Raw genomic sequence first — 27,480 nt, 5'->3', positions numbered from 1 at the left:
GTATATATTTCATGATAAATGTTGTATTTCGGTTTTCATCAGTTCAACTCTTCACAATTCACAGTTGCAAGCAGAGCGATCATGTGACGGTCGCTGCGGCCTGGTATCTGTGTGAAATGAAATCTGCAACAGGAGAAATGTCCCAGCGTGCGGCGAACGATTTACTCTCAGTTCCTCGTCTGACATGTTTCCATTCTTTGTTTCCTGGGATTCAGGAGTTTATCTGTAAAGTAACACATCATTGATTTGTGTGGCTTATGGGAACAGAGACAAACGCAGAACTCAGCACAATATCATAATTTTATTTTGCTTCATCCGAAGGATAACTGAAAATGAAAAACACAATGTGTTAAGTGAATAAAATCACATTGTTTGATTCCATTTTAAAACTTAGCAAAATATCCTCCTGTCTTGAGGGTTGAGATTGACACGAAAACAAAAAATGTTCTGGACATTTTGAAAAATAAAGGTTGAAATTGAATCGCTGCTGCATAGTTCTTCACAGTTTTTTTAATGTTCATAAAAAAGGCACTTAAATCAAACAGGTTTTCAGAATCACTTCACAAATGCACTGATATAATGCTCATTGTCATATATAAAATATGTTAGTGCCTGTGATTCCCTTTTACACCATCATGGAACAAGTTTAGTTCCTGTTCAATGTTTATCAATGTGCTGCAATTAATAAGCTTATACATTTTATTTCTATGTAAAATCTCACAAAAATCCTACATTTAAAATCGTAATCAAGTGAAGTCGAATTGTGAAAAAATATGGAACAGCATTTTTTTTCTCGGCCAGCAGTCATGATCATTTATGTTCCAGAGTTTGGGCCCTGGATGTATTTCAGTGGTCCTTCTTCAGCTTGGCCAGACCCATGAGGAGCTGGTCCCTCCTCTCCTTCCTGGCCAACAGGTGCTCCTGGTCATTGGGAATCAGCTCACACATCTCCTGGAGACGAAACAATAAATGAGAACATAGTTTCTAACACATGCTCGTCTTGTAGAAACATAAAAGAAAAAAAGGAATTATTTATTTCAAATTATACATTAGCTGCACTACTTTTGGGAAACCTGGGCATTTGTTCCCCTTGTTTTTCATGGTCCTATAATGCAGCCTTTTGTTCATTTTCTATTTTATATGTTTTTATTTTACGTCTGGTGACAAAATTGGTGAAAACAGTATTAAAAGAAAGAGAATAAAAAAAAATTCCGTCATCTGTATCAGAACCAAAATTGAAGGTGTTCTTCTGAGGCTCCATCCCTCCACCAAGTTGGGTGGAAATCAGTTTATTTTTCTTTATCCTGCTGACAAATAAAACTAACAAACGTACATACAGAAACGTGCAAACCTCACCTTGTTGCCGGACGTAAAAATATAACATAGCCATAAAAAAAATAAAACAAATAGACTTATTTTTCACCGGTTTTGAGCTGGAATATTCCACCAACTAGAACATGACATAAGCGCTGGTTCTTCTGGTGGAAATTATTTCCTCAACAGGTTCCTGTCCCCTGGGGAAAGTTCCTGTAATGGCATCGCTTTGTGTTGCGTCCTGAGGATGAAGTTTATTGTTGGCATCGGCACTTTTCACATACCTCAGCAGTTAAAACTAATTGTCAACGCCCCCGTATATACGGGCCTTTCAAAACTCATAAAACTCAATTATAAAGCAATTTAGGAACAATGGCATAATAAGAAAAAGTGCAGTAAAATGACAGATGCCCGATCTTTACAAATCCTTGATTGATTGTTCCATTTGAACTTTAATTTGAGATAAAGAAAGCTTGCTCGTTGACAGACAGCAGAGAACGTATAGATGTTTGAGAAGTCTTCTGGATGAGTCTATACTTTTTTTTTAATTGTGACTGAAGTTTGCTGCTGAAATGTCTTCCAACGTTTACAAATCCTGTCTGTTTTTTAAATCTTTTGTATCTAACAGTTTTCATGATTCTCGTAATTCTTTTCACTCAGTCTTTGTTGTGTTGCTTTTATTTCTTAACTCTTGGAATGTGAGCTTGAAAAAGAGACTGGGAATCTCAGGCTTCATCCATAACTCAGCGTTTTTAAAATAAAACGATTGTTAGCGAGACAACGGGGTCAGCAACATAAGGGATTATCCACGTCGTGTTCTACACTAATAGCTGAAGCAGATTGTTTTCTTTCTGAAAAGGATCATGTGATTGGAGCCTGAAGAATCAGCGGAAGTATACTCATGACCAAAAAGACACAGTCAGCAAGTGGTTGAGAGTTTCTATATACATATTTCCAAACATCTATTTCTGCAAAAAACAAATTGCAGACTCAGCAGCGGTTCCAAACTTCCATATAAAAACATACTCAGGCCTCAAAGAGACTTTCCGCTTTAATAAAGATTAAATAGAAAAGTAAACTGGGTGTGGGTCTGCCTTCCTGCCTGAAAATACCTTTTAACCCTCAGCTAATCAAATCTTAATGTAGTGGAAATGTTTTTGTTGTTGTCCGTACAACTGAACCTAATGTGTGGAAATGAATTAAAAGTGAATTTGATTAGGACGTGGCTGCTTTGGTGAACATTCACAGACAAAATGAGAATATGGCTGCTTTACAACAAACAAATCCAAAACTCAGAAACTGAGGAAACTAGAAGGACTTCTATTGCTCTATTCCTATAAAGTGCTTTACTAAACTATTTGTTGTTTCTTCACATGATGACCCTGCGTGGTTCACATGTAAACAGCCTGTGAGAGCATGTGATCTAACAACGCCTATATTAAGGAAGTCGTGCATTTCAGTCAGGCAGAACTTAAGACACCATCAGTTAAGGTTTGCTTCATCTGACTCACTCGGGTGGTGAGAAATCATACATATGGAAACATCGCCGTCACACTCACATGATTAATTCTCTTGGCTCCCTCGCCGTGGAAGTCTGGTACAGGCCCGAAGGAGGTCAGGACCCTCGCTATTCCCTCGCCATAGCGTTTCATGTAGTCTTCCAAACCTGTGGGAGGACAGCTGATCAGAGGAGGGCGGCTGCTACAGTATTAAACCCTGCAAGAGAGTTTCTGGCTCTTAATGTGGAAAAACAGGAAAACAACGAGAGCAAAATATCACAATTAAAAAAGTTGATTTAATTTTCTTCAATATCGTAGGGTTTGTTTTGATATGATCTCAACATGTGATAGGGCGATGAAGTGGCCAATCAGCCTTGGCGGTGGTGTGTGCCCCTCTGTGTTAACTTTTAATTTAAAAAAACAAAAAGTCGCTTCAAGAATATTAATGGCATTCAGAGATGAGTGATTCTGTGTAAGGTTTTGCAGGTAAAGGCTGAGACACATGCAGATGTCGTACAGAGACGATCAGCTTCTCTTATAGCTCTTTAGATAGAACATCTAGTGAGTGTTTCCTGCTTTGAACCCACCTCCTGACGCAAACTGGTTTTACAAATGACACCCAGGGCTGTAAAAACATTTTAGAAGGTATGCATTATGTCCTCTGCAAGCCTCTGAGACCTACATATATGACGTCTGTCTATAAAACTCTTTTGTGTGCAGAACACATGCACAATTACTGTATAAAAAGACTACTGTATTGATGTATACAAGCAGTCTTACCCTGAATTTAAAACATGTATATATACATCTACAGAAGTTGTTATTGTAACTGTAATTGCATTTGTTGCATCTCAAAGCTTCTAGTTCAGTAAATAAGATATAAGATAAACAGTAAAGCACAGAGGATGATGGCTGCATGATTCAGTACTAGACTGCACAATTTTTTTCCGGCGGACATTCCTCACAGAAATCTATTCATCACACTTATCATAAATGTAATGTCGTCTGTTTCCCTGCATCTGATTATTCTTGGATCGTTAGCAGTCTCTTAAATGGTTTGATGCAACAGAAAAATGCAACAGAAAAATGTCAAGAAGTGTTCAAGAACTTAAATTTATGTTGCTGAGTGACGTCCTTGGTGAAAGTGCCTCATAAATAACTTTCACTTAGTTTAACTTTCCTTGAGGTTATTCTCTCGATTGTTCTCAATAATTATTCTTGAATGATTTACTTGTCAAGTAGACAGCAGGTATTTTGAATGTGCACTGATTTATGTGCTACCTTGATCGACTGGTACATTACCTTTGCCAAGGAGGTTATGTTTTCACCCCAGTCCGTTTGTTTGTCAGCAGGATTTACGCAAAAAAGGATGGGACATGGGTCAAGAAAGAACCCATTCAATTTGGCCATGGATTCGGACAAATGGGCAGATCTAGGAATATTTTCATCACATTCTTTTTAAAGATTTCCCAGGAAAATATTTGCAACTTCGTGCGGATCCAAATAAAAATCCAGATCTAGCGAACTAAACAAGGTTTCATAGTGGGTAGGATTTTATTTCAACCGCTGTACGATAACAAATCACGCAAAAATCTTGTAACTGCAGCTAATGTGTAGACAAGAAAATGTGGATTAAGTAGAGAATCAAAATTAATATGTATGTTCAATAGCTTTAGAGCCACCTTCATTCAAACATGACAGATAGGTGCAGGACTATTGGGCCTGGGCAGAGGAATGTGCTCTACTGAACACTGTTCTCTGACTCTGGTTTTCTTCTACTCGAACTCTACAAGAACATCTTTTATTGTCAAGTTAAGGCAGTAAACAAAAGTTTTAAAAAACACTTTATAATGCTACATGTAGCATCGGTATACAAACACAATTCAACCAAATGTGTGGGACTATGGCCCCTAATTCAGATGTAAAAAATAACAGGTCGCAGCTAATGAGGCAGCCATTATAACTAATGATTGGACAGAACATATCATAAAGAGGGGCAGCGTCATGGTTTCTTGACTTTCCTCTGATAAGGTGAGCAGAAGATCTCTGAAGTAATAAAAAAGCCAAAGTGAAGCAACGGAGAGACGAGAACAAAACCTCTTCGCAACGGCTCTTTAATTACGGCAGGTCAGGGGGTGACCGTTTCAAATAGTTCTGTCACACTCACATGACGTTTCACACTGCAAAATCAAATGTGTGACACGTACACATTGTTCAGTCAAACAGTCACATCTGAGAAATATTGCAGATGGTCTTTAGATCACTACAATAGTTCTTAATCTTTTAGATGAAACCTGGTGGGAAACGCTTTGTTTATATGACACAGCGCTGCAATGAATTCCATCTATCTTCATCTTCAAGTCGCTGTTTTTTATTTTCCTTTTGCAGTGGATGATTTGACCTCACCACAGCAACTCTTGAATATGTAAAGACTTCTGCAGGGTGGTAGAGGATGACAATGAAAGGAAAGTTACAGTTTTGAGAGGTTAAAACTGAAAGTGACTTCTTTTTCCATTGGCCGTTCAATCATTTCATTTCTTAATTTAACTTCCTGGCCATTGCACAAATCAATGACTTAATCTATATGATTTAATAAGAAATCAAATTGAGAGAACAGTCAATGTTAAGTAATCTTGTCATTATAATGTGTATATAATAATTATACTGTATGTATCAATACGTAGGGGAGGCAGTGGTAAGCACTGACGCCTCACAACATTAAGTTTCTGGTTTCAGCCGGTAAGGGTCGGTTTTCTCAGGGTACTCCTGTCTAGCTTTTAAATGAATAGTCTCCCTATGTTTAACTTCACATTAAGTGTTTGAACATGTGCATACAACACTCCTCTGTTGCCCAGCATCAATCCAATGAACAAATGTAGTACATAATATAATATTTAATAGTATAATACTGAAAACACAGCTTGTCCACCCCAATTGGTTGAGGCAGAGATGTCTTCCTGTTAAAGGGATTATCGTGTTTGCTTGTTGGGGGAACTGTTGGGTTTCTCTATTATTTTGTAGGCTCTCAACCTTACTATGTGAAGAGCCTTGAAATGATGCATGTTGGATTTACTATTACTATACAAATACAATTAAAAAGAACTGGATCATAATGTTGGACTGCCTTTTCAATCATGTGAAAGACAAAGCTGCAAACATCTCAGAGTCTCTCTCCAGGTTTTCAGTGGACTGCTCCTTTAAAGGATAATGCTCTCCTGTACAGGTAAGAGGTTTACAGGAGCCAAGTTGTTTGGGCAGAGTAGAAAAAAGAGACAGAGCCTGAGTGCTCCGGTATCTGATTGGAACGATACAAGGACGGGAAGTCGCTACAGGATTGGGTCTTAGCAATCTTTAGAGAACACGATCATACTACTGTTTCCTAAGCAGTGGAAAAAAGAACGAGTCGAGAGCTCCAGCGCTGTCACTACAGGTAGAGTTGGCGTCTGGTTTGAAGGCCTGGTTGTAGGCTTTGTGAGTTTTGGATTACTGGTGTGAGGGAATGCATTCATCGCTACCCATCAAAAGACGGCTTTGTTCGGCCACAGCGACCTTTTTCTGTGTGTGTACACAGCCCTGGCTGCTCTCTGGGTTTCACACTACCCTTTGATATTCTGCATCTCCCTGAAGTTTCACTCTCAGCCTCTCTCTGGCACCCACAGGGGCGTCACAGTATGGTACAGTACATGCATGTTGTTCTGGGACATGTGAGCTGTGTCACCGTGTGTGATTTTCTCACAGTTTCTATATAACTGAGGCGTACAGAGGACAGTCTGTTATTGTACAGCGGTGGTTTGTTTATCTCAGAAAGCTGTTGGCATGTTTTAACAAAAAGTCAATATCATAACATTGTCAAGCCTTTTATATGATTGTCTTGTTCCGAGAAACATCTTGCCTATTTAGGGGACTGATATAAAGTTGATTTAAATTTATATTATGTGTCATCTTTGTAAATGTATTTATATTGTAGAAATGTAATTTTGTAATCATGGTGACATTTGTTCCATAAGATTTCAGTTGATTCTAAATACGCTGTAGTTCAGGTCTCTAAACTTATTGGATGTAATTTTTTTACTTAATTGTGTGGTCAGGATGATGTCATTCCAACCATATGAGCTTTAATTAGTTTTTTATTCAATATAAACTTTATGTTTCATCTATAGTCTTACAGGATGCAAGAAACATTGAAAAATATTTATTTTTGTCATTTTTTGACTTGTGCTTTTAACACCATATTTCTCTAGACCTCGACTGATCAGATCCAAAAGTAAATCATCTGGAGAAACTGAACTTCATGTGTAAAATTGGTGAGCTCTGCATTTTGCCTTTGAACGTGGTTCCTTCACTATTGTTGCCCGTCGTCTCTTTTCTTTCCAAACAGTGAAACAAAGTAAAATTGGATGGAATCGGGAGCTTGAGGAGGGACGCTGGATAGTGACCCTCTGTTTATGTGAGCAAAAAGGTTCCGAGAGGAAACATTACCTTCAGGTGCATTGAGGTGCATCGTTTCCATGGGACCGATGAAGGCGTAGCGCATTCCTAAACCCTCTGACATCACCAGGTCGATGTCCTTGACTGAGATAACGCCATCCTGATAGGATAAGAGGGAAAAAAGAGTTCAGACACTTTAGCCCATTTCATTGACTTCATTGAGTTGAATAGCTCAACTCTGGGAATTACTTCCCTGTTCTCATATGCCTCCCCCAACCAGAGGATTTTCAGTCTACATATTTTTTTTCCCCCATGACACATATGAGGTCATCGTGATCTTTGACCCTTGAACACTGAAATTTAATCAATTAATCTTTGAATCTAAGTTACAACTTGACCTTTGACCTCCAAATTATTATCGCGTCATCCTTTAGTCCACCTGACTGTTTGAGCAAGATGTAATGAAATTCCCTACGGGTGTTCCTGAAGCATGAAGACATTCTCACTTGGCCTTTCTGAGATGTTTCATTCACAAGAACAAAAACATATTTTGTAAGGTCACAGTGAGCTTGACCTTAGACCTCTGACCACCAAATTCTAATCAGTTCATTTTTGAGTCCAAAGGTACATTTGCACAAAAGTGGAAGAAATTCCCTTGAGGTGTCCTTGAGATATCTGGTTGACAAGGCAAAAAAAGTGCTTTCTGAGGAAACAGTGACCTTTACCTTTCACCTTTTACCACCAAATTCGTATTAGTTTATTCTTGAGTCTAATTAAACATTTGTACCAAATTTGACAAAATTCCCTCCAAGCATTCTTGAGATATCGAGTTCACAACAATGGGTTGGCTGGTTGGTCTATTGTATGGACATAAATCCCAAAAACATATTGCCTCTGGCCACTGACTGTCGCCGGCAATGAGGCATGAAAACACAAATAATTAAGCTTTATTTGTAGCTAAAATGTTTTTAGTCTGAGGCTGTAAGACCATATTTTCACTGGCAGATCAACAAAGTCTTGGCTTTTAGCCCTCTGGGATTTTGAACCAACTAAATTCCCTTTGATCACATTGGACTACTCCCAACATATAATGTTTCCCCAATCAGCCAATTCTGTGTCCTCAGGATTATGTGGGCAGTGCAGGGAGGAGAGGGGCTGAGGATAGAGAGATGGATGCAAGTGGAGACAGAGGGAGTGGTTCAAGTATCTTTGGGTAAGAGATGCCTGTTGGCTTGACCACGCAGGAAATCAAAGCTCCGATACAGATACAGAGAGTAGGGTTAGCAAAGAGGAGAGGGACAGGGTCGTCTTTGTTTGGGTCCCACGTCCAACAACGGGCCTGTTATCTGAGCCAAGCAGGACGGTGGGTGGGGTCTTTTCTCTGCTGTAATCACTGGGGCCAGCAAGCCGCTTTCTCAGCCACTCTGCTTTCCAACACTGGCCCCAACTCAAGGGTCATTTCAGTGAGTGTATTTTTGGAGGGGTGAGTGAGGGTCCCGGGTATGTATTGTTATGACACCACAGGCCTTGAGGATCACAGCTAAACCTCAGGTCATTACCTATGCCGGAGATCTTTTCACCCAGTCTGTTTGTTTGTTAGTTTTTATGTTCGTTAGTTAGCAATATAACCCAAAATCGGATTACCACAAAGCCTGGTGTAGATTTGGATCAGGGGTCGGGTCCAGGATTTTGCACAATTTCCTAAAGAATAATTCACGGATCTTGATGAAAAAAATAATCAGGCACGTTAAGGGGACTGATATCTATGAATGTTTAAAATGTGATGTAAGGGAGTGTTGCTCCTTGGCTGAGGTATGGGCTCTACTGAATGCCATTCTAGTTACTGATGTTTGAGTGGGAGGAAAAACTGCTCAGTCACTCATAACTGAATTAGCAGCTTAAGGAGGTGCACAGTACCTCGCAAACGCTTTATGCACAATGCGGCAAAGAGCTTTATTAGTGCAAAAGATGTAGTTTTAAACTCTTCATGATTCCTTTATAGAAGTTGAGATACAATCACAAGAGCATAAACATTAAAAACCATTGTTGATGTTCATGTCAAAATGTCTGAAGACTTTTGTCAGCACTGCCAAAACCACTTGCTGTTCATCAACATTGCAAATTGGTAAGTAAAAGTTAATAACAACTCCTCTAATTGCTGCAAAATCATTATCAATAATGATTCAAATGACAGTTGTTCCTCAGGTGTGTCAGACATGAGGAAAATATTTCTGATATCTTCACAGCCCTTCTGAGATAACACAAAGGTAAAGCTGGGGGAAATGTTATCCACATTGAAAAGTGATGCTATGGTGATTTCCCTAAACAGTTTTTTCCAAAGAGTAACTTGTACTTGAAATCAGGTTTTAAAACTCACACTGGCAGGACCATCAAGGTTTGAGAGTGAATCAATAGGGACTGGGGAAAGCTTCTGGTCAGGTGAGTGATCACATGTTAAGTGTTCCTGGTGGGAATGTAACGCTGAGCTGGACATTGATGTTTTCCAGAGCAGTGGTACATACCACATTGTTAGGATGCCAGCAGTTATTATCAACTGGTACTTTAATTTACCGAGCAGAATCTCCATAACTATCCTCTCTGACCAATCATACTATTTCAAAAGAATGACGTTGCTTGACAGACCAGTTGCTAAAATTATCTAGGATGATAACAATCAGGAATCTTAAGAAAGATCAAGACCTTATTCACTGCATTAGTTCAGTGTAAAAAATTGCATCAAAAATCTGAAATTGATTTGCAATCAGTGGTGGTAGATTTGCTCATATTGTTTGACTAACTGTGTAAGTAACGGTACCACAGAGTAGAAATACCAATATTCAACATTTTACCCAAGTAAAAGTATTAAAGTATGAAGGATGGACAATTTCAAAATAATGTTTGTATTATATTAAATTACATTATATTATAAAATATATACATCATATTGTTTTTGAAAAATGAGACAGACACAGATGACAAAGTGAATACAGGCAGAACTAAAGATCAAATAATAAAAGTAATATGATTAAAGGAAAACAGTATAAAGTTGTAAACTAACAATAGAGTAGTTATTTGTGTATCTGGTGATATGTCAGTAATCGTGAATACTTCATGCATTGTTGTGTCGCCTCTTCCCATCACATCAGACTTTGTTTGTACTGCAATATAAATTTAGTTCAGCGTGTTCTGAGAAGTGACATCTACACTGTAAATCACTTTGTTTTAGTCACATGGTGTGACAGCCGGTTACAGCTCAGGTCAGCTGGTTTATCGAGGTTCTCTGTTCTTGGCGAAGCAGCAATGAAGATTCACAGTTCATCTTCATCTCCGGTGGGGACCAACATAGGATTCCCTGTGTGTTATGAATAATCGTTTCTCCTCAAACACATTCCACTCAACTTACACAGTCACCGTGACTTAATTAGAGCCAGGCCCACACAGTGAGTTTTCAAAGCTGTGACTGACTTGCGTTCAAGATTTACCTGCTGATCAACTGTGACGAGAGGAACTCACAGACCGACGTTCCTGTACGACAGGTTTGCCTTTGTTTTTGAAATTGTGTTAACAGCTGAAGATTTGTTGACCTAATTCATCATGTACCAGTGATTTCTCAATTGAAACTGCCTCCTATTTTTAGATTTCTCTGAAGGGTTTACATGATTACATTTATAAAGAAATAAGTGAAAACTTTCTCATATACAAACTGGTTAGTTATTCTCACACACACAGGGACATTCATGGGTTGGGCGGGTGAAGGATCGTTCAACTCGGTTATCCTACAGTAAGAAACCACGTCACAAACCACCAGCCACCTCTTCAGCGAGCTGCGGCTGCTCAGCATGAGCTGCATTGTCCTGGTTTAAATGTCATGATGCAGTAAGAATGTTAAGGCACCAGTTTGCACATGAGAAACATTTGTATCAAGTTACTAAATGTAACAAGACTTTATGTCATTTATTTTGCTGTTTGCTGTTTTGCTCGAGGTCTAAATCTGTGCGGAAAAAATTAGTGAAGTTTATTATTTGTCTATAAGTGTTTGAGATTATAATAATATGCTTTAGTTTCAAATTTTTTGTTCAGTTTTATAATTTATCAAAGCAAGAAAATGAATATGATAGAAGTTAAAAGTAATTTTCTATGCACCCCATATACAAGTATTACCTTTTAAAATGTACAATATTACTGCTCAATATCATGTATTATTTACACACCTAATTTTGTGCAATATTACTTTTATTATTTCATGTAAGACATCACTTCGAATTGCCCCTCATAGAAAAACAAAGTGCTGCTAATAGATGCATTGTATGAATGTGTGTGTGAATGGGTGAATGTAAAACTCTACTGTAAAGAGCTTTGAGTGGTCATCATCATCAGACTAGAAAAGCGCTATATAAATATAAAACCATTTACCATTTACTTCTAGTAGACCTCTTCACATGTAAACTATTATATTGTGCAATATTACATTTCATTTGTGAAATATTGCATTCATTAACATTATATGAATAACATGTGCAATATTAGTTATTTATTACTTTAGATCATAGTTTATTCTATAACATTTATATAACTTGTATGAATAGTTGTGCTGTGCATTTAGTCACTTCTCTTCTTGCATTTTATACACTTGATATTTTTGTACTGTATTGTTTTTAGGCTTTGTTATTGTAACTTTGGAGCAATATCTGGCAAAAGACTTTCCTTCAGGATTTATAAAGTTCTATCTTATTTGTGTTGCTTGACTGGAATGAAGCTGCAGTGGATGCTGGATTTGAATTGTCATGCTAAATAGATCAGACGTATATATCGTCAACAATGAGCCCTTAGTTAAAAATAGGAATAATGAACAGTTTCTCTCACTGTCTATTCTTTTGAAACAAAATGGGAAATAAACTTTGAAAAGTTATATGTGATTCATCATCATACACAAAACTTTGTGTAACTTGTTATCCTGTGATTTTATTGTAGCCTCTATTCTTGGTTGTTGTATTTATTTTGTGATGGATGTGTAACAGCCTCTCATTTTTGTTTTTATTTCACTGTTAAAAGTCCAAGGATGTCCCCAGTGTTCACAGTCAACAGAGCTCACACATGAGTGCACCATGCTCTATGGAATGTCATGTCAATATGAGTCTTTGCTTCCACAGGCCTGTGTGAAGACATAAATATCTCATGGGAGATGCATGGATACAGTCAGGAGCGAGAGGAACACAGTAACCTCTGCATCATTTTCTTGCAGTGCACTTTAATTCTCAGAAGCTGAAAACCTGGTGACATGTTTGTCCTGTTGTTGACTGAACTAAAAAGTGCTTTCACCTGACTTCAGGCCCACTTGACTCATCAATGCTCTGAGACGTTCCTCTTGAGACAAAGAATCCAGAGTCGTTTGAGGAGAGAGAAAGAATTACAAAACAAACTGAGAGAGTCTAACTGTGGAAAAGTCTCTTAAAGCAGGTCATCCCACGTTTCTGCCCCATATAACTGATGCCATTTATATGTGAGGGCCAAATATATAGCAACTAAAAGAGTTACATATTTCTGTGAAAAAAGAAATAAAATGTTCTCTTTTTTCCATGAAAAAAGAGAAAATTCTTCAGTAATAATTTAGGATTACACCTAAAATCACACACCGTTTTCACTGGAAAAAGGAAAAATAAAATGGATTTGAAACCTAGAATAGTTGATCGAGAAAGAAAGATCTGCTGTCTGTTAATGAACAAGCTCTCTGGTTTCCATTATACATCTGACTAAATAAAATAACTTTTATATATCTTCTCTTCTCACTGTTCCAGAAGAAAGCTATCGAGATATTCAACTCAAAGCCATGTTTGTCATGGTGGAGCTTGAGGGAAGAAGCTCACCAAACTTAGTACAATTTATCTTCTGAGAAGCATGAACCGTAACATCAAACTTCATACCAATCCATCGACCGGAATTTTAGATATTTCAGTTTGGACAAAAGTGAAAAAAAGACCATATAATCAACACTTTTCTCAACAAGTTCGAAGCCAAAGTCAATCAACAATATGATTTATTGCAATGATTATTATCCTGTACTGTATAATATATTTTCATGTATTCATATGATCTATAAATGAACTGTGACACGGACCAAGAAAGACTAACTGCTGGTTGGGGTCCAATCCTCAGCTGTGTGAGTTCATGCGTCATTTGCTGCACATCTGTGAATATATGAATTTCACAGAGACTTGAATTTCACAGGCTACTGCACAAACCCATTAGGGCTTGTGTGTCATTTTCAAGTCCTTCGGTTCATTTGATTTTCACAGAAAGATGACTGGGCATTAAAAGCACTTGGAGAAGTCTTAAAGATGCATAAGTTACCCTGAGGAAACCGTAATAGAGCTAATCCAGTGAAACGGCCTGTTCGGACAGTTTGTGGACATTCCTCTAGTCTAGTCAACACTCAAAGGTCAAGCACTGGAATCAGCCTCCTTAGTTCTAAACATGCCAATGTGTTAGATCTCCTTAGAAAACAGGTCACTTTTCATACCACGGTTGTTCTGCTTCCATCATTTGATTCTACTGCAGACAGTATCATGGGATTAAGGACAGAAGGCAATCTGATAGATCACATGGATTGTTTTATTTTGATTATGAACAATAAACTGATTATGTCAAGGAGGAAAATCTAAATTTATTAGAAAGTTGTTCAACATAAACACATCAAGGATAAATACAACTAAGAAAGTAAATGACAAATGACAGTAAATTCACACGTCACCCAATATCAATATCCTCAACGCTAGGTTTTAAAGCAATTTTTATTTATCTTAATCCATTAATCAAATTGTATTAGTGTAGCCCATATTAATTGGCCACAACTGGTCTCATAGGACTTAACAAGGTGTGACATCCTCTGCCCTTAACCCTCAACCAGAGTTAAAACAGCAGCTTGATTAAAGTGAGTTTGATGGTTGCGGGAGTATGAACATGGAGAATGTTTCCTCTGTCATTCCCACTCCTCACCCTTAACGTCTGTTCTAAATAACTTCTCTGAGTGGGTACGATCTCCTGGGAAAAGTGTGGAACTGACTGAGGGTCACAGATTCAACTGTCAGAACCAGGTCCAGCAAGTTGAAGAGTTAAAAAGACCCAGAAGTCATTACAAAACAGAGTTTATATTCAATATTCAGCAGGAAACTTTTAAAATAAGAAGAATTCTAAACAGAGTTTGGTGGATTTGTTACAAATGCATCCTCTTGTTCAGGAAGCCGGGGAACATGGGTAATATCCACTGTTCAGCTGTGTTTCAGTTCAGTGAGTTGGACGACACAGTCACAGAGCTCCACCCAACACATTGATAGACTTTGGTTCTTCTTGATATGAAACCCACCAGAATTAATTTCCACATGTGTCTGCAGAGAGCACTGTTGCTCAGTAAGAGTTACATAGTGTTGCTTTAATGCTACAAACAGTTCACCAAAAGACTCTGGTTATATCACAGTTTGAAACTGAGGGTAATAACTGTTAACAACTCAGTCCTTAAATTTCACAAAACACAGATAGCCTCAAGGCGTAGTACGGGTTAACAAGTATTTGAACTACACAACAAAGAAATTGAGCTGTCAGTACACACCTCATCACTGGTGACTCAATCAGTCATGGATTATTACGTTTCAATAATGGGAAAGAAATGAGGGATAGTCTGATGAGAGACAGTCACGCACTTCTGCATTGTCGAGCATCATAACGTGTTTCCAACTGTTAGATTTGACATGGACCAATCCTACTGTTGGCGTACTTTATACGTCTTTCTATTGTTGGAGCAGCAAATGACTGCAAGACAAACACTACTTCGATGAGTTCAATGGACCAACATTCTCTTGCAACACCAACAAAGTGGCTTCACACCCAAACAGCTGGTTTGTGCCAGCCCTCCAGGTCAGGAACCATTTGTTTTGTGTGGCTTTTAAAATGTGAAGTAGCTTTGTTGCTTCTGCTGTTATTTTACCTTGAGTGTATCTTTTATATCTGTGTGTATGAGGGGGTCATTTGGTCGTTGTCCATCTGGTACAGTTATACAGTGTAGCTGAGAAGTACAGTAACGACACTGACAAGGACACAAAGTGCTTGCTGAACTGGGAAAGGGCCGCTCTTTGTTACACGTCTCTGACAGAGAAAAGAGGTGGAGAGAGAGAGCGAGAGTGAGAGAGAGAGAGAGAGAGAGAGAGAGAGAGAGAGACTGATCTGAGTTCCTGGGGAGCGAGAGATTGACTTTGTTCTAACATATTGTTAAGGCTATTTTTCTCAGATTTTTACCTAGTTCTTGTAATGTAATGTATTCTTGGTTCGTTTAAGAATGCAGTGGAAATGTAGATAATGTGAGAATTAATAGACCTTCTCGGCTTAAACCTAAGCCAAGAAGGTCATGTGTGCGTTTGTTTGTTATTTAGCAGGTTTATGCACAAAATACTGAACAGGTGACCACACAACTTGGTGGAAGGATCTGGTATGGGTCAGGAAAGAACCAATTCAAGTTTGGTGCGGATCGGGATCATGGGGTGGATGAAGGATCCCCCCCCCTCCACACACACACACTTATTTTAACATTGTGATATAGGAGGTTTCTTTAAACAGTGTGTGGAGTTTGGTGCAGATCCAAACAAAAAATCTGGATCTAGTGAATTTAACTGTGGTTTCATAAGGGAACAGTTGGGCCTTAGCGGAGGTATGAGTTCCCTGAAGGCCAGTCTAGGTTTGCACATTTTTTTGCGACATAATTTGTGTTTTTGCAACAAAATAATTTATTTCCCTGTTCATGGCGATACAACTTTGATATTCTACAGGGATTTGGTCTATTTGACCTTGTACATTTGCTCTACTGATTTTCAGACCATTTGAAAGGGAGCAAAGAAGAAACGGAAGCAAGATAATTGAAAAAAATGACAAAAAGGAAGAAATTATAACAATATTTACCATAAAGGTTTGTGAATCTTCTCCAGAAATAAAGTTTTAGTATTTAAGGATTTTTTTTCAATTTTAATAAGAGCAGGTTATGAATGCCATAATGAAATTTGACTTGACTTCCCCTTTTATTTTCCTCAGAATTTCAACAGTAAAATCTTCTGACACTTTACATGCAGACAGTGAGGGTCAGGATGAACAAGAGGAAGGTTCTTTGTCACCTCTTAAAAATGAAGGTAAGTTGAGATAATACTGATGTTTATAGAGTTTAATGCCTGAATCACGATAAAATGAGTCTTTATTTGAGTTCAGCTCAGGATAAAAATGGTCATTATCATTCTGACCATTCTTCCTCTGAATGATGTTATAATGGTTCCTGTCATCAGAGGCTAAAGCTCATTTACTCTCATTCTGTCCCTTTTTGGAAGGAGACCACAGAGACTTTGGCAGAGGTGAGCGGACAAGAGGTTTCCTCTTTTCTGCCTCTTTTACAAAAGCATCAGTGGCACAAAGCCTCTCTGAGACTCACTGAGACTGAGCAGCTCTTGTTCAGAGATAACTAGAATTACAGCACTGCGGTTGCCTGCCTCCTCAACCAGTGCAGTTTCTACATACTGTTCCCCCACATAAAAGGTCACTGTAACCTTTTCCCTTAAGAACTGAAACGCGGTAACATGAGTTCATTGTGATCTTGACCTTTGACCTTTAGGCCAAAATAATCACTTAATTTCAAGTCCAAGTGAATAATTGTTTAAAGTTTGAAAAAAATCCTTTCGAGGCATTTTGAGGTATCGTGTTCACGGTAATAGGACGGACAGACAGACGTACGTACGGACGACCCGAACACCTCCAGCCTCCGGCCACTGAACAAATGTGGTTCATCTAACCAACAAGACCCAACAAGAACGTAATGATACACCTAAATGTTTTGTTTTTGTTTTTTATTGTGTTGTTATGACGCACAGCAATTATCAAAACATTCAAGGTGTTCTGAGGAATTGCTGGATGATCCACATTGAAGTTAGCATTTAGCCTCTTTTAGGTAACTTTGAACAATTACCACAAATCTCACAAATTGAGAGAATGTGGGTTAAAAAAATGATCTGTTTATAAAATTTGTTATGTTCCAGTTAATGCCATCTAAAATGTTCTAATGTAACATTAGCTATGACCAGGGCTACAAGAGGCTCTCAGCTATTACTCCAGCTGAGGGTCCTGTGGCAGAACTGTGGTTTTGCTTGAGTTAAATGTCCAAAAGGAAGTGGAATAAAAAGTGCCTGAGTGGCCATTGAGACACTGACCTGGACCAGCCTCCAGGACTCTGCGATGATGGCCGCCTGGACTCTGTTGAGGGCGAAGCCATCGATCTCTCTCCTCAGGCGAACAGGTACCTGGCCGACCTGGATCAAGAGAAATCAGTCACACCAGGAATTGCAACAGCTTGTTTGAGAAAGTCATTACATCATTTAAATCATTGCTTGTGCTGTGCATCATTTTTAAATGTTTGCCTGAATATTCTGTTGGTTTTATATTTATTCATTGGACAGGTGTTTTCTTACAGCTGTTATAAATTGTTGTGTAAGGTTATTTAAAAGGCTTGTGCTTTTATTTTGAAAGACTAAAGCTATCAGAAGAAAAAGGACAGAGTACGAAGGAAAACAGTTAAAAAAAAAAACAGTATCAGTTATTTTCAACACTAAGAAAAATTTGTTTGTTTAGCAGCTGGCTAACATGAGCACACAAGGCCAGTTCGTATTTTACCTGATGTAATGTACATACATTACAGGAGAAAGCTTTTTCAAGGGTTAAATAAATGCGGTGTTATTACAGTGGCAATACAATATTAGACAAAGCAAGGTTTTCAACATTTCTAATAATGTACATAAAAAGTGTGTATTCAAGTATTTTATAAAAAAAAAATGAATATGCTCATCAATCAACGCTTGAGGTTGTTATTCATTAAATAGAACAGCTAAAAGTGGTATTTTGTAATTGGAACATACACTCACTGAACTGTTTACTTAGACAGGGTAGGTCCTCTCTTGGCCTCTATAGATGCCACAACATACTGGAAACTTTCCTTTAAGGTCTGGTTTGTGTTGGCACGACAGCCACACATCACAGCTGCAGTTTTATTAGGTATCTGCTGCCAATGACCTGCTCTACCACATCCCACAGGTGCTCATCTCTGGAGGTAATTAAAGAGCTCTGAACTCATTGTTGTGCTCATAAAGTCACTTGGAGACGACTTGTTCTTTGTGACATGATCTATTATCGTGCTGGAAGGTGCCAGAGAAAGGGCCATAAAGGTATTCACTTGATCTGCATTGATACTTGAAATGGAGAGTGATGCTTATATCAGAATTGATTGGTATTAAAGGTCTAAGTGAGCATTTGACACATCATTACACCATCAACACCAGCCTGGACCATTTACTGAAGGCAGGATGGGTCCATGAGTTCATGCAGTTGATACAAAATTCTGATCCAACCATCTGCAGCCTCGGCTGAAATCCACAAGCTCAGTTATTGTTGTCATTTTTCGGAGGAAAAACCTAAGTACAAATTTGTGTACATCTGTACAGGTATTCCTGATAAAGTGCTTGGTTAAAGTGGATATTTCTTCTTCTTAACCAGGTTTTTTGCATGTTTAAGACCATACTGAATAAAATTAAAGATTTATGTCTTGTACGACAGATATGAAGAAATATCGGATTCTCCCGAATTGGTGGAAGTGGTGTTTAATGAATGTTAAGACCTACCAAAATGTATTTAAGACTTTTTAAGGCCCTGTGAAAACCCTGTTAGGTCTTACTGGGTGTTCATGGTGCGTTCACTGTCTGTTAATGGAGCTACAATTCACCAACAAAGTTTCCAACTGAAGAATTTCACCATCATTTAGCCAATGATGCTATAAGTGCACCAGGGGATATGACCTGACATGCTTCTGTCCTGGAAGCCAATGGTTTCCTGTAATTTTAGCAAGTTGAAATACATCTTGTTCACATTTGTGAGAATTGAGAACTTCCTTGACTACGCTGTGTGATATAAAATTAAACTGACAAAAACAAATTGGTTAAAGGGGTTGCAAAATAAGATCTGTCTCTGTTATGAATCTTTTTAATCCCTTTACTTGCACTCATGGTTCTGCTTCCTCATTCACTTGATGCAACAGTCATTTTACTTACACAACGCCCAGGGATTGTGTAATGTGTGATGTTTACCTTGGTCATCACAGCATGGGTGGTATCCATGACGATTGCTGCCGTCTCTGGGTGAGGTACCAGCTCCACCAGTTTGACATAGTAGGGTGGGTTTACCTGGGATCACAGGACATTAACACGTCATACAGTGGAAACTCAGCAAGGTTTCTTCTTCTAGTTTTCCATTAAGAGAAATTCCCAAACGTAAAAGTGAAAGTGCAATGAGAAAGATTTGTTTGTAGTTATGTAACAAAGCCGATTGTGGTGAATAGAGTCATTACATTACATTACATTTCATTTAGCTGACGCTTTTATCCAAAGCGACTTACAATAAGTGCATTCAACCCTGAGGGTACAAACCAAGAACAACAAGAATCAAGACAGTAAAATTTCTTCGAAATAAAGCAAAACTACAGAGTGCTATAAGTAAGTGCCATTTTAGTGCTACCAAAGTGTTAGTTTTCAAAAGTGGTTAGTGTTTTTTTTTTTTTTTTTTTTTTTTTTATTCAAGGTACAGTCGGAAGAGGTGTGTTTTTAGTTTTCGGCGAAAGATGTGTAAACTTTCAGATGTCCGGATGTCGAGTGGGAGCTCATTCCACCATTTAGGAGCTAGGACAGCAAACAGTCGTGATTTTGATGAGTGTTTAGCTCGCAGTGAAGGAGGAACGAGTCGTTTAGCTGAAGCAGAGCGGAGTGAACGTGCTTGTGTGTAGTGTTTGACCATGTCCTGGATGTAAACTGGACCTGATCTGTTTACAGCATGGTATGCGAGTACTAGTGTTTTGAACCGGATGCGGGCAGCCACTGGTAGCCAGTGTAGGGAGCGGAGGAGCGGAGTAGTGCGAGTGAATTTAGGTTGGTTAAAAACCAGTCGAGCTGCTGCATTCTGGATGAGCTGCAAAGGTCGGATGGCAGTAGCAGGTAGACCTGCCAGGAGGGAGTTACAGTAGTCGAGGCGTGAGATGACTAGGGCCTGGACCAGAACCCAGAGTCAGGTACAGTCACGCTTTATTTCAAACTTGGCAATGAACACTTTCCAGTGAAATTGGACATGACAAGAAGTATTTAAACTAGTGGACTGAAATTCTTTTGGCAATAAATCATAATGTAAAAACAATGAGTGTGTTTACATGTGCATTAGTCTCCCAGACACAAGTATTTTCTTGTTTTTTATCGTATTTGGGATTTGATGTTAACATGGAACATGAGAAATCTACATTATCATAGCAGTATCCAGTATTCTGTTCATCTTAGTGCATCAGTTGTGTCTTGATTCCTTAGCATCTCAGGAACTGTGTTCAATTAGAGCAAAAATGGGCAAAAAAACAGGATGAGGTGTTTGCGCAACAAAACCAGGATTCTCCCAAACCCTGTTCATAACATGGATACTGGTACACATGCAAACAGTCTCTGGAAAGGGTAAAAGATTGATGGTTGGAAAACAACAGATCCAACCTGTTTAATCAGGTAAATCCAAATATGACGACCAGCAATGAAATAAATAGTTCAAAGTCAAAAACAATTAATTATGTCTACATATACAATTGAAATGTCTTCCAAATATGTTCCAGACGTTTCACTGGTGTTTAGTGAAAGGTTAGCAGGTGTTTAGTGCTTAAAGACTCCAAATGTCATGGTGGGCCGCATCACCTGAAATCTCACTTGTGGAGTTATAAATGAAAGGAAACCTCAAATAGAAATGCTTCCACTAGGTATTTTATCGATGTATGATAATGGCAGAGCATGTGTAAATAGTGGCACTAACCGGGTGGGAGACGAGGCAGCGACTCTTGTTGTGGACTGTAGAGAAGACGCTGCTTGGCACCAGACAAGAGGTGGAGCTGCTCAGGATGACTTCTTTTCCAACAAGACGCTCTATGTCCTGGAAGACGCTCTGCTTAACCTTGAGGTCCTCAAACACACACTCCTGAGAAACACAGCCACACACACACGCAAACAACGCGCACACAGATACAGTAAGTGAGTGAAAATGGGCTGTGTCTTTGAAAGAAATTGTGGATAAAAACAAACCCACAATTTTTTTTTTAATATGCAGTAAATATAATACTATTTTCATAGATTAATGTGAAATTATTGACCTACTTCTTTACCTTTGCACAAATTGTCGTCAAACTGTCTGGGATATTACCGAAAATATGAAAAAGGAGTCATCAAAACAATGAATTAACACAAAAAATGTTGTTTCTTGGTACAAGTGTCAAAGTACAACTCCACATAGCTTCTGTAAATATTCTTTCATTACAATCTGTTTACGTCTGACGTTGTCTGATGATGTATCATGCTGGTGAGTGTATTGACATATTTTATCTTTTATTAAGTCCACGCTCTGGCACCACTTTCTAAGCTTGATCCAACTGGACCAAATTTCCAGAGACTTCTAAGTCTGTGTGACTGAGGTCTAAATACCTGAGGTGAGTAAGGAAAGGCTGCTGCTGTCAAACTTTTTTCAGCAGGACAACACAGCAAAGAAAAAGATTCTTAGTAAGTGTCGCACCATTTGCAAGGGCTTCTAATAACCACCTCGGTCACATGTGTTAAATATCACATTCTTCACATTTAAAAAAAAAAATAGAACCACTTCCAGTTTTTTATTACCCACCTCAGGCTGAGCTGCGACTGAGTGAAGGGTTCAAATAGCATTACCACAAAAACTGGCTGAGCAAGCAGCATACCTGAAGACAGCATGCATAATGATGTGATGCCACGCTCGTTGGAGCACAGCAAGGTTTCTGTTCTAACAACAAATCAGTTTGAATCAGACATCCTATCCTTCGATCAAGTGAATCTTCTGTCTACTATCTATATTTTTATTGCATAACTCACTTTAGCAATGTCATTCATGTTGAAATGTGTGTGGTGTTGTTAACACAGTCTATTATCTAATGGTACAGTTGCTCTGCAGCGAGTATGAGAGCTCCCAACATGAGTCAATGTGATATTCTGTAACCGTCTGCACTTTCTCCAGCTGATCAATGACAGGGTGAGACTTGCATCACATTGAGTCATTCTATCAGGAAATGCTGATCTCATTATTTGCTTATAAAAACAATAATCTACCTGCTTTTCCCTGTGTCTAATATATCCTCTTTTGTTCATTGTTAGTGTGAACTCAGTACAAGAAATTGATTTATTCTGACCCTACCCGTCTCTGTGCTGTAGAGATGAAGAGCACCATTGTCTGATTCACCCGAGGCAAGCAAGACACTTTCTTGGCTTAAAAAGTTAACTCACAATTTTTTTTCCAAGTGGCAGCGTTACACATGACTAAGTTAAGATAAGTAAGTGTGCAGGTGTATGTTTTGTGTTTGTACTCTTAAAAGGACAAAGGCAAGATGAGTGATTTGGTGTTAATGCGTCATGTACTGATTTCAACAGCAGGGAAACTTGTTTTGACAACCGCTCTCCACCTTTTGTCAGGTCAAACATTTTTTAGATTTCTAGGTAAATAAACATATGAACAACATATTTATAACATATTGATCATATTAAACAATAAAGAGGAAGGGTTTTATGACACTAGCCTGAGAATAATGCATTTTGATTAAGGAGGTGCAGTTAAAAATCATATTAATTATTGATAAACAGCTGCTTTGTATCATAAATAAAATTCTGAATTTTATAGTAAATAATTTCCAATAAATTGGAGCTTTAAATCTTGCAAATAAAATCAACAGCTCTGAGTCCACATTGATACAACATTCACTTAACATTGAAAAATAAGTTTTTTCTATCACCCACAGTAAGTCCAATCAAATAAAGATAAAGTAAAAAGAGGAAAAGGGGGCTTTTTTTTGCTTCAATGTAAACACTAGAAATTATTATAAAGTGAAATCGTAACCATAGCTGAGCAAGCGTCCCTTTGCCAAATACCGAAACTCATCTGTGAATTCTATGTTACACAAAAGCAAATCAGTCTCTGTGGTGTCAAACAACATATGACACAAATGACCTGATGATGTTGCGCCCCCTTGAGGATAATCAGTGTAATTTTGAAAATGCCACAATGGGCTCAACTAAGATAATTGTAATCACGCCAAGTTTTAATTATTGTGCATGACTTAATATATATGATGCATGATGAATGAATAAAAAAAATGTTATTATTTATATGCATTTGTCGCATTACAGTGGGCAGAGACAAAATGTCCCTAAGTTTTGACAAAGTTTGACAACATCAGCGAAACATGTCAAATGTGTGAAACTCCCTTGGATTTAAAGACGTGGGGACAGGCAGACAGAATGACATGTACTGGTGCTGGGAGTAGTCTGCTGTGTTACCTGGACAAAGAAGGCTCCCTCCAGTGCCTGAGCCAGGTCATCGTAGCTGCTGAGCAGAGCCAGCTGCTGCCCGGCACTCAGCTCTCCTCTGAGCATGTGAGCTTCCTCCAGCTCCTGCAGCTGCTTCCTGATTCAACAGAGTGAAAGAGGCAGCTTACACTCAGCTGTACACTTTCTGAACATGAATGGTGATGTTTTGTCAATACCTAAATTATGCAGCTTTAAAAATATGTTTTTGAGGGGAAATATTTGAAGGTGCAGTTTTCCTGTTAAAACTAACTGGTTCTATCAGTAACAGCTGCCACTTTTTTTTAGCAAATATTGTATCAGATGAGTAACAAACATACCTTCAAATAATGTAACCTATATATTTCCTACAGTGTTTTACACGTTTCATAGAGACAGGACGTTGGATTAGATACAGTCTAGTACAATGACACCCTCTACTGTCCACAAGGTCAACAGAATCTACAAGGCGCTGAGAGATGAAGCCGATTGGCGATTTATTAGATTAGATTAGATTTGATTCAACTTTATTGTCATTGCACAGTACAAGTACTTATACAACGAAATGCAGTTTAGCGTCTAACCAGAAGTGCAAAAAAAAGGAAGTAAAAGTGCAGAGTATTGTGCATATTAAAGTGAAAATGTAAATAAATAGGATCTGTACAGTAAGAACTATATATGGAATATTACAGTATTAACAGGAATTGTAAGACATAAGGACGATGACTACACTATGAGCAGGATAAAAATAAAAATATATATAAATATGAATACACTATAGGCGGAGTAATACAGTAGTAAAAAAGTAACAGTAGTGCAAATGTACAAATGTTCAAATGATCAGTGGTTGTAGGAGGGTGTGTGGCAATAAGAAGTATATGAGTATTGTGCATATTAAAGTGAAAATGTAAATAAATAAGATATGTACAGTAAGAAATATATATGGAATATTACAGTATTCATTTATATATAAAAGGTACATTTTATGAAATCCTGGTTTAAAATGTGTGTCTTAAACTTCTTTTCACTTACACTACTTTCCAATGTGAGGCTTAAACCAAAATTCCTTTGTCATTCCACAGTAATGTTTAACCAGCGCTGACTTGCTGGAAAACAGTTTAACCCTGAGCACGTGTTTGTTCATGTGCTCCTATAGTAAGAGGAAGCCCCTGAGCATGCAGTGGCCATGTGTCCTTTCTTTATTTTCCGGTGGGAACAACAGGATAGATTTTGGCCCGCAAGAGTCATGGGAGAGTTGAGGCTACTTTACACATGAAGTAAATGCTCCCTAAGTGACTCTCGCCCTCTCCTCCACTCTCCCTGCTTTGCTTATATAAACATCTCTCTGCTTCAAATCCTAACTGTTCACTTGCCTTTTAATGAGATGCTCAGAGAAGTTACCCTCCCTGTCTTACAGATAAATAACCATATGGCTGCACGTTATTGTCATTGTTGCTCGGACTGAAGCAGTGACTCCTCAGCCCACTAGGTTTTTTACATACATCAACACATTGCCTCAAGACAAAAGGTGTTTTTAGCTGAACTGACCTGAATCAAGCACAGTAAAGGTATTAGAGATGATTTTTGGTGTCTCCTATCAGGGTAAACACCCAAACCATTGGCTAAAAAAGCCACACAAATGTCATTCCCTCGTAATGTGAGAACATGGAAACGTTTAGCAATATCTGGTCCACTTTCGATTCAATTTAAAAATTATGCAAGCTCCAGTGACCGGCCTATCTTGTTAAAGTATCTGTAATGATATGTACCCCCCTGATTATACATAAAATAATAATGTACAAACAAAAAGAAAAACACAAAGTACTGCTTGACCTATTGGAGTATTGACTCATTTACTCATTTACATTAGTAAAGTTTCTTCTGTGAAGTCAAGTGTTTTGGGTTTATAACAGGACCATGACAACAAGAGGAAATAGGAAACTTCCTTGGAAAAGTGGATTGCATATTACATTAATTAAAACTAAACTACCGTTTTTTTATATTATGCTAAACAAAGAGTGCAGTGTTGTGCACCGCGGCCGACCTGATCTCTGCGATGGCGTTAACAGCCTGTCCTGGCTGGTTGTCATAGATCTTCACGCTGTAGCCTCCGCTGGCAAACACCATAGCCCAGGAGCGACCAATCAGCCCACTGAAACAGGGACACACAATCACACACAGACATTTAGGACATTCACTTTTCACTGAAAACTGTTGTAATGACACAGAAATCCCAAAGAGCAATCTGGGCAACCATGTCCCAGCCATTCAAGGCAGGTTGAGAGGTCAAATGTACAGTAAAGGCCTCAAAACTTGTCTGGGCTCATTACTGTGGGTGAGTTTTAAATGACTGTCTGCCCTTTGTCCGCTATACCCCCCCCCCCCCCCTCATTGCACAAACATGCTGATCCCAGGTTCCTTCTTGTTCCTGTCTAGTCACATTGTTTACACAAGACAATAATGTATGTTAATTTAACTAAATGAGGAGAGCAAACATCTGTCCGAGATGTTTTGTATTTGCTTTTCAGGGTAATGGGAGGTCACTTCAGAGGACTCCAGAGTTTAGCCTGAGAAATAATGAACAGGGAACAGACAGCAGGTTAAAATGAAGGCCTACTAACTCCTGAAGGCATGTACACAAGAGTACAAGAACACTTGTTACATATATTCTTGATGACTGCTAGGAAAATGGTGACAATAAAATGGTTGAATCCACAGCCACCTACAGTGGCACTGCTCAATTACAATTAAGGTGTGATGTTTTTGTGAGGAGGTGGCTACCTATTGCAGGATACCTCTCTAACTGAGGGGAATCCTGTGGTACGATGGAATGTCTTAACTGTCCATTTATTTATTATTTTTCCCTAATCAGTCTGTCATATTAAATTTGTGATGTTGTCAAGGAATGTTTGTGTTTCTCTTCAATAAAGTTCAAAAAAAAAATAAAAAATTAAGGCCTAAATATAAACTCCAATTATCGAGTCAACTCCATAAAGTACTTTGGGGTTTGCCAGGCTTATAATTACAAATGAGTGAGAGCTCACACATATTGGGCACAGCAGACTTGAGATCTATGCACACACACATACAAGTACAGCATGAAACTGCACAATGCATTCACTGAACTTCAACTACGTGCAAAATCACACCAGACACCTCAATTTGCAAAAGCAGAGATGACAGCAGGTCGAAAACTATCCACAACTAGCATAGTACATGGGAGTAAATATTAGCATTAACGAAAAAACCAACGTGTCCTGACCATAGACCATAGACTGTATATATAGATATATATAGAGCTATAGACCCGTAGAGAAAAGGTTCTTGACTCACCTGCCGATGACGGTGATACTCTTCATGTCGGACTGGCTCATTTCTCAGGTATTACGGGTTCGGTTCGGACCTCTGATGATCACTAACTTTGCAGAAATAGAAAAAGCAAATGTTCTATCAAACCTGTAGCACCGCCCCTCTGGAGTCACACGCTTGAATACTACGGCAACCAAGAAGGTACAAAAAACAAGTGGTGCAATAATATATAGATATGTATATATATAGATATTCCTCGCTGCTTTAAAACCTGAAAACAAATCGTTCTTTATATTTACATTAAGTTATTTTCGTAGTTTACGATTCAATTCGAGTCAAACTCGGATTGTACCAGAAGCAGGGCTTGTGGGCTCGGGCTTGTATCCTGGCAACGGCAGAAATCAGCTCCAGCCAATCAAATTACCGCCAGACGATGATGTACGCGAGACTAGCCAATCAGAAGCTTGGAAAAACGTTTGTCCCGCCCATGC

General features: G+C 38.5%; 1 protein-coding gene across 1 annotated transcript; it reads right to left on the bottom strand.

The window, feature by feature from the left end:
* Nucleotides 1-282: 282 nt before the first annotated feature.
* Nucleotides 283-27,141, bottom strand: cryl1 (crystallin, lambda 1). The gene is made up of 9 exons (XM_061088647.1): nt 27,014-27,141; nt 25,725-25,832; nt 23,675-23,801; nt 21,141-21,302; nt 19,397-19,492; nt 17,474-17,572; nt 7,293-7,401; nt 2,874-2,980; nt 283-951 (listed from the first exon to the last, which is right to left on the bottom strand). Exons 1-9 carry the CDS (start codon nt 27,052-27,054, stop codon nt 847-849), a joined length of 954 nt encoding a protein of 317 aa, XP_060944630.1. The 5' UTR covers nt 27,055-27,141; the 3' UTR covers nt 283-846.
* Between the last annotated feature and the right edge of the window lie 339 nt (nt 27,142-27,480).

The sequence above is a fragment of the Limanda limanda genome, chromosome 16 (genome assembly GCF_963576545.1).
Source record: "Limanda limanda chromosome 16, fLimLim1.1, whole genome shotgun sequence".
NCBI classification, from domain to species: Eukaryota; Metazoa; Chordata; class Actinopteri; order Pleuronectiformes; family Pleuronectidae; genus Limanda; species Limanda limanda.
This window is presented reverse-complemented; position numbering and strand designations above follow the sequence as displayed.

Bases quoted from the DNA above. Each gene is read 5' to 3' on its own strand.
- cryl1 (XM_061088647.1), bottom strand. From the start codon at position 27,054: ATGAGCCAGTCCGACATGAAGAGTATCACCGTCATCGGCAG. The intron at 25,833-27,013 runs GTGAGTCAAGAA...TCCCTGTTTCAG, and splicing joins AGTATCACCGTCATCGGCAG to TGGGCTGATTGGTCGCTCCT. The intron at 952-2,873 runs GTGAGTGTGACG...TTTCGTCTCCAG, and splicing joins GAGCCAAGAGAATTAATCAT to GAGATGTGTGAGCTGATTCC.